At 44.6% G+C, this 9,875-nt stretch overlaps 1 protein-coding gene across 1 annotated transcript; it reads left to right on the top strand.

The window, feature by feature from the left end:
- Window positions 1–7,147: 7,147 nt before the first annotated feature.
- LOC139024247 (uncharacterized) lies at window positions 7,148–8,239 on the top strand (the record flags this gene model as incomplete). The annotated part of the gene is made up of 1 exon (XM_070438851.1): window positions 7,148–8,239. A coding segment is annotated over one exon (1,092 nt), but the record flags the coding sequence as incomplete, so codon positions are not given.
- Between the last annotated feature and the right edge of the window lie 1,636 nt (window positions 8,240–9,875).

Below are 9,875 nucleotides of genomic sequence, written 5' to 3'. Positions count from 1 at the left end.
AGTTGATTAAATGTCATTGGAGAATCCAGTGGGTTCTGATCGTCTTTAATAGTTGATTCTAAGATTTGTATTTGATCATGTATATGTTTTTTTCTGTTTATTCATTGATATAGGGCCTAAAAGGTTGGAGAAGTGGTTTACCCATACATCTCCATTTTGTATAGATACTTCTTCGTGTTGTTGTTTGTTTAGTGTTTTCCAATTTTCCCAGAAGTGGTTAGAATCCAATTACATTGAGCTGATTTCTGACTTGGTGTTCATTCTTTTTCCGTAGTGTATTTCTGTATTGTTTTTGTGATTCACCATATACAGTATATTCACTGTATGTTTTTGGTTGGATAGGTTTCTCAATTTCTTTCTTAGGTTTTTGCATTKTTCATCAAACCATTTGTCATAGACATTTTTAGATTTGATAGGGAAGCTGAGAGGTCAAATATACTGTTTAGGTTTTCGACTGCCAAGTTTACACCTTCACTATTACAGTGGAACGTTTTGTCCAGGAAGTTGTCTAAAAGGGATTGAGATTGTTGCCTAATTGTTAATTGGTAGGTTTCTGCACTACTTTCCTTCCAACTATAGCATTTCTTAATATTACTCAGTTCCTTTGACTTTGATGCCTCATGATTGAGTATTGCTCTGTTCAAGTAGACTGTGATTTTGCTGTGATCTGATAGGGGTGTCAGTGGGCTGACTGTGAACACTCTGAGAGACTCTGGGTTGAGGTCAGTGATAAAGTAACCTACAGTACTACTGCCAAGAGATGAGCTATAGGTGTACCTACCATAGGAGTCCCCTCGAAGCCTACCATTGACTATGTACATACCCAGCGTGTGACAGAGCTGCAGGAGTTGTGACCCGTTTTTGTTGGTTATGTAGTCGTAGTTGTGTCCAGGGGGGCATATGGGGGAGGGAATTATTTCACCTCCAGGTAGGTGTTTGTCCCACTGTGTGCTGATGGTGTCAGGTTCTTGTCCAGTTCTGGCATTTAGGTCGTCACAGACTAGTACCTGTCCCAGGGTCTGTAAAGGATTTACTTCCCTCTCCAGGATGGAGAAGTGTCTTCATTAAAGTATGGGGATTCTATAGGTAGCACACAGGAGGACATTTCTCCCCGTTTAAATAATTTCCTTTTGAATTTCTAGCCAAATGTAAAATGTTCCTCTTTTGATTAATTTAATAGAGTGAGTTAGGACTGCTCTATACCAAATTAGCATACCCACTGAGTCCCCTTCCCTGTTTCAGAGCTGGTAGTTTGGTGGATGGGACTACCAGCTCTCTGTAACCTAGAGGGCAACCAGTGGGTCAATCTCCTCTATACCATGTTTCTTGTAGGATGATAATGTCTGTATTTCTGATTTATTTTGTGAGGTCCAGGTTCCTGCTGTTTAGGTCAAAGGCAGAGGACCTCAGGCCTTGAATACTCCAAGATGAGATAGTGAGGCTTTGTGTTCCATAAAGTGTCCAATGTTGTTAGTCGTGTGGTTTGGTCTCAGACCAGTAAGTGTGAGCAGAGCCTGGGGGGGGGGGGGGGTTGRCAGGYGGGCTATCAGGGTGGCTGACAGGGGGGAGGATCCCTTGGGATTGGGGTTCTTCAGCAGGTGGCCTAGTGGTTAGAGTGTTGGGCCAGTAACTGTTGTTGGATCGAATCCCCGAGTTGACAATGTAAAAATCTGTCGTTCTGCTCTTGAGTAAGGCAGTTAACCCAGTTTTCCCCGGGCGCCGAAGACATGGAGATCGATTCTGGCAGCCCCCCGCACCTCTCTGATTCAGAGGGGTTGGATTAAATGCGGAAGTCACATTTCAGTTGAAGGCATTCAGTTGTGCAACTGACTAGGTATCTCCCTTTGCCTTCATTTGTCTGTCTTGCTGTGATGTCAACACTATGGTCAGGGTCTGGGGTGGACTGTTCTGCTGTGTTGTCGAGACTTTGGTCATGGTCTGGGGCGGACTGTTCTGCTGTGTTGTCGAGACTTTGGTCAGGGTCTGGGGCAGACTGTTCTGCTGTGTTGTCGAGACTTTGGTCAGGGTCTGGGGCGGACTGTTCTGCTGTGTTGTCGAGACTTTGGTCAGGGTCTGGGGCACTCTGTTCTGCTGTGTTGTCGAGACTTTGGTCAGGGTCTGAGGTAGGCTGTTCTGCTGGCTTCTCTGCGGGGGTGGCTAGCTCTCTAATGGGTTGTTCTCTGTCACACGTCATTATTCTCACCTTCTCCTCAATCACTTTCACCTTTCACATCTGTTGATGTGGTCTCACCACAGTACAGAGTGCAGATACAGTTGAAGTCGGATGTTTACATACACTTAGGTTCAACCACTCCTCAAATGTCTTGTTAACAAACTATAGTTTTGGCAAGTTGGTTAGGACATCTACTTTGTGCATGACACAAGTGATTTTTCCAACAACTGTTTACACACATATTATTTCACTTATAATTCACTGTATCACAATTCAGTGGGTCAGAAGTTTACGTACACTAAGCTGACTGTGCCTTTAAACAGCTTGGAAAATTCCAGAAAATGATGTCATGGCTTTAGAATCTTCTGATAGGCTAATTGACATAATTTGAGTCAATTGGAGGTGTACCTGTGGATGTATTTCAAGGCCTACCTTCAAACTCAATGCCTCTTGTTTGACATCATGGGAAAACCAAAAGAAATCAGCCAAGACCCCATAAAGAAAATGGTAGACCTCCACAAGTCTGGTTCATCCTTGGGAACAATTTCCAAATGCCTGAAGGTACCATGTTCATCTGTACAAACAATAGTACGCAAGTATAAACACCATGGGACCAAGCAGCCGCCATACCGCTTAGGAAGGAGACGCGTTCTGTCTCCTAGAGATTAACGTACTTTGGTGCAAAAAGTGCAAATCTATCCCAGAACAACAGCAAAGGACCTTGTGAAGATGCTGGAGGAAACAGGTACACAAGTATCTATATCCACAGTAAAACGAGTCCTGTATCGACATAATCTAAAAGGTCACTCAGCAAGGAAGATGCCACTGCTCCAAAACCGCCATAGAAAAGCCAGACTACTCTTTGCAACTGCACATGAGGACAAAGATCGTACTTTTTGGAGAAATGTCCTCTAGGCTGATGAACGAGAAATAGAACTGTTTGGCCATAATGACCATCGTTATGTTTGGAGGAAAAAGGGGGTGGCTTACAAGCCGAAGAACACCATCACATCCGTGAAAGACGGGGGTGGCAGCATCATGTTGTGGGGTTGCTTTGCTGCAGGAGGGACTGGTGCACTTCACAAAATATTTGGCATCATGAGGAGGAAAATTATGTGAATATATTGAAGCAACGTCTCAAGACATCAGTCAGGAAGACAAAGCTTGATGAGTCTTCCAAATGGACAATGACCCCAAGCATACTTCCAAAGTTGTGGCAAAATGGCTTAAGGACAACAAAGTCAAATAATTACTCTAACCCAAACCCAAGGAGGCCTACAAACCTGACTCAGTAACACCAGCTCTGTCAGGGGGAATGGGCCAAAATTCACCCAACTTATTGTGGCAAGCTTGTTGAAAGCTACCCAAAACGTTTGACCCAAGTTAAACAATGTAAAGGCAATGCTACCAAATACTAATTGAGTGTATGTAAACTTCTGCCTCACTGGGAATGTGATGAATGAAATAAAAGCTGAAATAAATCATTCTCTCTACTATTATTCTGACATTTCACATTCTTAAAATGAAGTGGTGACCCTAACTGACCTAAGAGGATTAAATGTCAGGAATTGTGAAAAACTGAGTTTAAATGTATTTGGGTAAGGTGTATGTAAACTTCTGACTTCAACTGTATGTCTCTCTCCAGGTCTGGTTGAGGGGGTGTTGTTGATCTGGACAATGTTTTGTGCTGATTGGAGTGTGGTTACCTGCTGTTCCAGCTCCAACTGCATTACCTCCAGCTGAGTGAATTTATCCTTCATGTCAATGAGGGAGTACTTCTCTCTCTCTCTCTCTCTCTCTCTCTCTCTCTCTCTCTCTCTCTCTCTCTCTCTCTCTCTCAAACCATCAGCTGAGAGAGACTCTGTGTATTAATGTGTCTTCCAACGTCAATCTCAGAACAGGGCAGCACAGCTGGCCCTTGGTTGTACACAGAGAGCTAACATTAAAATGCATGTCAATCTCTCCTGGCTCAAAGTGGAGGAGAGATTGACATCACTGCTTGTATTTGTGATAGGAATTGATATGTTAAATGCACCGAACTGTCTGTTTTGAACTACTGGCGCACAGTTCAGACACATATGTACATTCTAAGCAATAAAACCACAGAAAGATGAGAAACATAAGATAATATGTATTTGGTTCATTGATCACAACTTCTTGCTTTAAAATATACCGTATATCAAACAGATCTTCTATCTCATATAAATACAGCCAGAAGGCAAACATCTAATAAATTATCCCAGTTGGTATGGAAATGTTATACTTTTTTATTAAATGATTTACAATATCCATGTTCACACTGACTTTCAAGTACAAAAACAAACAAAGTGAATACCTTCAGGGTTCCGGTCATTGATTTGTGTCTCTCTAAGTGTGGTATGTGGTCAATACATTTTTGGGTGTTATACAATGACATTGTTGAATACTCGTTTCTGCTTTTGAAAGCAAAAGCTGCTTTTGAAAGCAAAAGTCAAATTGAAAATATTATTGGTATTGCTGAATTCGATTTTCATAATAGCAAGCTCGGACTGATGGTTTGGTTAGCTAAACTAGCAAGATTTTTACCACAGCATCTACTGTAGCTATCTAGTAAATTTCAGTAGAAATAACTGGCAAATGAACACAATTCTACCAGCAAATGTGTTAAATTATAGCCATGGTATAAAAGGGACCGGGGCTGTATGCGTTCTCTGGAAAATAATGATCCTTATTGTCCATAGAATGCATAGCCCCACGTTGATTATCCCTTACTTATGCATGTTTTTGCTATAATTTGGTATCATTCAAAAGCTTGTAGGTTTATGGCTGGTGAAGTCAATTTGCACTACCCAGCAAACAAGGGACGTGCTAAGGACATTCTGCGGTTTTCCCATTAGGTCCCTTAAGGGTTTCAACGCAACGTTATCCCAATGTCAAGATACCTGTATGTTCCTAGGACGTCAGGACCTTTTTTAGGACGTTCTCAGGACTTTCATTTTTCTAGTCCTTGGGACGTCACGTGATGGTACCATATGAATGTTGTCTAGGGGACCTTTATATAGTACTCTGTAAGTTCCCAGGACATTGCTGAGGATCATGTCAGGGCCTTTTTAGGACGTTCTCAGAACTTTCATTTTTCTAGTCCTTAGGACGTCGCGTGATATTCCCAATGGAGCGTCCTCTGGGGGACCTTTTTATAGTTCCCAGATTGTTCCGGGACTTTTTTGGGATGTTCTTTGGATGTTGTGTCATGGTCCCCTGAACAATCTTGGTACACTGTGTCATTGTCCCTAGAGGTTTTGTCTAGTTCCTGTCCCCGGGACAAAACATTCCGGAGACATCCCCGGGAGGTTTTTAAGATGTTCTTTGGACATTTTGTCATGGTCCCCTGAATGCTTTGGTCACTTGATGGTTCCAGGTATCCCAAACCATTATAAGTAAATTTATTTTTTAAATGTAACGGTTCAGCTAAAATCTTTAATCAACGACAATATGTTTCCATTTGACATGATCAGTGGTGACTTTTCAATATGACCCCACCTGGGATTTGAACTCACAACCTCATGGATTTGTGGGATCTCCTACATATTCATTACCTATAACATATCTCTAAACTTAGCAAAAGAATGCCAACTGCACTGGTATTTTATGGTACAAGTTAAACTGACTATTGTAATTGATGTGATTTACTGATTTCAGCAATTTGAGTTTGGGTTTTCAGTATAGTTGATTAATGTTGGTGGATTATATTATTCTATTTTTATGTTACTCCTGAATCTCTTAAATAAATATTATTGTTTTCCTTTTAACAGAGCTGAGATTTACTTTACAGTATAGGAATATGCCTACAGGTGAAATCAGTCATTGATACAGACGTGGTGGCATAGAAGGAAGATCGGAATGCCCTGCACCAAGAGGTTATGAGTTCAAATTCCAGGGGAGGACATGTTAAATAATAATTACTGTATGAATAAGCATACAAAATCTAGTCAAAGTGTGTCAAATGTATAAGTTGAAAATACTGTTGATTAGCACTATGTGGGTGTCCTTAACATTGCCAAGAGCTATGACTGGATCAGTGGTTCACCAATCGGGGCCTTTGATGGGCTTGCCAACAGTAACAAGGGGGGATGTGTAAGGACACTTATGCATGCCCTGGTTAGATTCTTTGCAACCATCAGGTGACTGCCCTGGGACAAATCAGGAAATAGACAAAACATCCAGGGGACCATGACACAACGTCCCCGGGACCAACCGGAAACTAGACAAAACCTCCAGGGGACCATTACACAACGTCCCCGGGACCAACCGGGAACTAGACAAAACCTCTAGGGGACCATGACACAACGTCCCCGGGACCAACCGGGAACTAGACAAAACCCTCTAGGGGACCATGACAACACGTCCAACCTCTCAGCTAAAAAAACGTTCCCCACTCAGAAAAAAAAACTGACGCTCCAAATTCGCTCCTTTATTAAAATCACCATTAACCAACACCATCTATGTTTGTGACCACCTGGACCTACCATATGATTTGAATGAAACGCATTTTAATAAACAACATGAAAAGGTGACTGTAAGAAGCGCTCATCAGTCTACATGTTGTATTAAACAGCACATTGTAATGAAACTCAGGGAAGAAAAAGGTGTAGATTCACACGCAGAGCGCAGCAGGTGTTATTAAGTCTTCGCAGAAAGCAGGAATCTGTCACAGGCAGCCGGTCAAACAGACAGGCACGCAAACAGCAGGCACGGTCAACACAGGCAGGCAACGGTCAAACACAGGCAGGCAACGGTCAACACAGCAGAAGTCAACACAGGCAACGGTCAAACACGCAGCAGTAAACAGCAGGCAACCGGTCAAACACAGCAGACACACAGGCAACGGTCAACACAGGCAGGCAACGGTCAAACACAGGCAGGCAACGGTCAACACAGGCAGGCAACGGTCAAAACACAGCAGGAAACGGTCAAGGGGGATGCCTCCCCTAGCAGGTGAAGTGGTACAACACAGGCAGGCAACGGTCAAAACAGCAGGCAACGGTCAACACAGGCAGGCAACGGTCAAAACAGCAAGCAGGCAACGGTCAAAACACAGGCAGGCAACGGTCAAACAAACAGGTAGGCAACGGTCAAACACAGGCAGCAACGGTCAAACACAGGCAGGCAACGGTCAAACACAGGCACGGCAACGGTCAAAAACACAGTAGGCAACGGTCAAACACAGGCAGGCACGGTCAAACACAAGGTAGCAACGGTCAAACAACAGGCAGGCAACGGTCAAAACACCAGCAGGCAACGGTCAAAACACAAGGACAGGCAACCGGTCAAACACAGGCAGGCAACGGTCAAACACAGGCAGGCAACGGTCAAACACAGCAGGCAACGGTCAACACGGCAGCAACGGTCAAAACACAGGAGGCAACGGTCAAATCACAGCAGGCAACGGTCAAACACAGGCAGTGCAACGGTCAACACAGGCAGGCAGACGGTTCAAACACAGCAGGCAACGGTCAAACACAGGCAGCAAACGTCAAAACACAGCAGGCAACGGTCAAACACAGGCAGGGGTCGAACGGTCAAAACACAGCAGGCAACGGTCAAACACAGGCAGGCAACGGTCAAACAGGCAGAACGTCAAACACAGGCAGAACGGTCACAACACAGGCAGGCAACGGTCAAACCCAGCAGGCAACGGTCAACACAGGCAGGCACGGTTCAAACACAGGCAGGCAACGGTCAAACACAGCAAGGCAACGGTCAAACACAGGCAGCAACGTCAAACACAGGCAGGCAACGGGCAAACCAACAGGCAGGCAAACGGTCACAGGGGGACCTCCCCCAGGCAATGTAATGGTCAAACACAGGCAGGCACGGTCAAACACATGCGCAGCGTTAACGGTCCAAAACCAGGAGTACGGTCAAACACAGCAGAACGGTCAAAACACAGGCAGTAATAAATTGGTCAAACACAGCAGGCAACGGTCAAACACAGGCAGGCAACGGTCAAACACAGGCAGGCAACGGTCAAACACAGGCAGGCAATGGTCAAACACAGGCAGGCAACGGTCAAACACAGGCAGGTAACGGTCAAACACAAACACAGTAGTTTTTTTTCTAATGTAGCTGCTGCTCACACTGCCCCTTCCTTCAGGGTTCCCTCTTTACTCACCTTCTCTACTCACCCTCTTTACTCACCCTCTCTACTCACCCTCTCTACTCACCCTCTTTACTCACCCTCACCCTCTCTACTCACCCTCTCTACTCACCCTCTCTACTCACCCTCTTCTGAACCATGGTGACGTAGCCTATGTCTCTGGCTCATAATTCTGAAGAGCTGTAATAAAAACCCTGTGGCGAATTTGAACGAACATTCCTAAACATATATGATGAAGGCCACAACCTTCTCTGTCTGTCTGTTGGAACAGACATTGCAGCTACACGAGCAGGATGCGGTCCCTACACATTGGAGAAAAAAACGATCAGCGTTTTGTGTGATGATGTAGGCTAATCTTTATAGTTGCTGCCAGATCACAGTTCCGGGAAATAAAAGAACACTACTTGATTACCTTTCTGCCTCCTGCGCAGCTTAGCCAACGTCTGCAACTATGATGAAAAAATAACATTCGACCGCTAATTAGACTGCGTGTCTGTGTCGTGCTGACCTGACGTTCGACCTCTGACCTCTGGGCAGACCTCTGACCTGACGTTCGACCTCTGGGCAGATGAACGATCCAGGCAGCCGAGTGTGTATCCTGACCGGGCTAAAGAGTCTGACAATGGGCGGCTTCATTTTGCCACAGTGATGCCATATATGCTGATATCGTGGAGAGAGTAAATATCTGCATGTAACTCATCAGCTAAGAAGAATAATAAGCAGAGGGAGAGTGGCACTGGAGCACTCAGCTCAGCAGCGACGTAGGCAGCGGAGTGGGCACTCAGCTACCCGAATAATTACCCTGCACATGTGGGATTTATCCGGATTTATGAACTGGGTGATTTGAGCCCTGAATGCTCATTGGCTGACAGCTGTGGTTTATCAGACCGTATACCACGGTTATGACGAAACATTTATTTTTACAGCTCTAATTACGTTGATGACCAGTTTAAAATGGCGATAAGGCACCTCGGGGGTTTGTTGTATATGGCCAATACACCCTGTCTAAGGACTGTATCCAGGCACGCAGCGTTGCGTAGTGCATAAGAACATCCCTTAGCCGTGGTATATTGGCCATATACCACACTTCTGACCTCATTGCATAATTTTAGCCAGGAGGGAGAGAGAGAAGGAGAGAAGGAGAGCGAGAGGGGGCACTTATCTAGCCTCTTCAGCTGAGGGCCAATCACCAAAAGACATTGGGCATGTGTTCAATGAATTCTTGGAAATAAATTAACAGGCTAGGTGTGTGCGTGACTGACTGAATGTGTGTATGTTTCTGTCTGACCGCATGCACATGTAGAAGTGGGAGAGATATAATCAAAGCACACACACACACACACACACACACACACACACACACACACACACACACACGCACACAGGCACACACACACACACAGTTGATAATGAAAGCCGGTTTCATTCCACATTATTGTTCTGATAATTGTCAATATTAAAAGAGAGCCAGGGGTGTGGTCAAAAACATGTATCTTTTAGATCTTCCCCAAAACCTAGAGCCACCCTCCGCTGACCCTGGAGGAGCCTCACCTCTCTGGAGCTGAA

This window comes from Salvelinus sp. IW2-2015, unplaced genomic scaffold, assembly GCF_002910315.2.
Source record: "Salvelinus sp. IW2-2015 unplaced genomic scaffold, ASM291031v2 Un_scaffold1242, whole genome shotgun sequence".
In the NCBI taxonomy this organism is placed as follows: Eukaryota; Metazoa; Chordata; class Actinopteri; order Salmoniformes; family Salmonidae; genus Salvelinus; species Salvelinus sp. IW2-2015.
The sequence above is the reverse complement of the archived record's forward strand: the minus strand, read 5'-3'. Positions and strand labels throughout refer to the sequence as shown.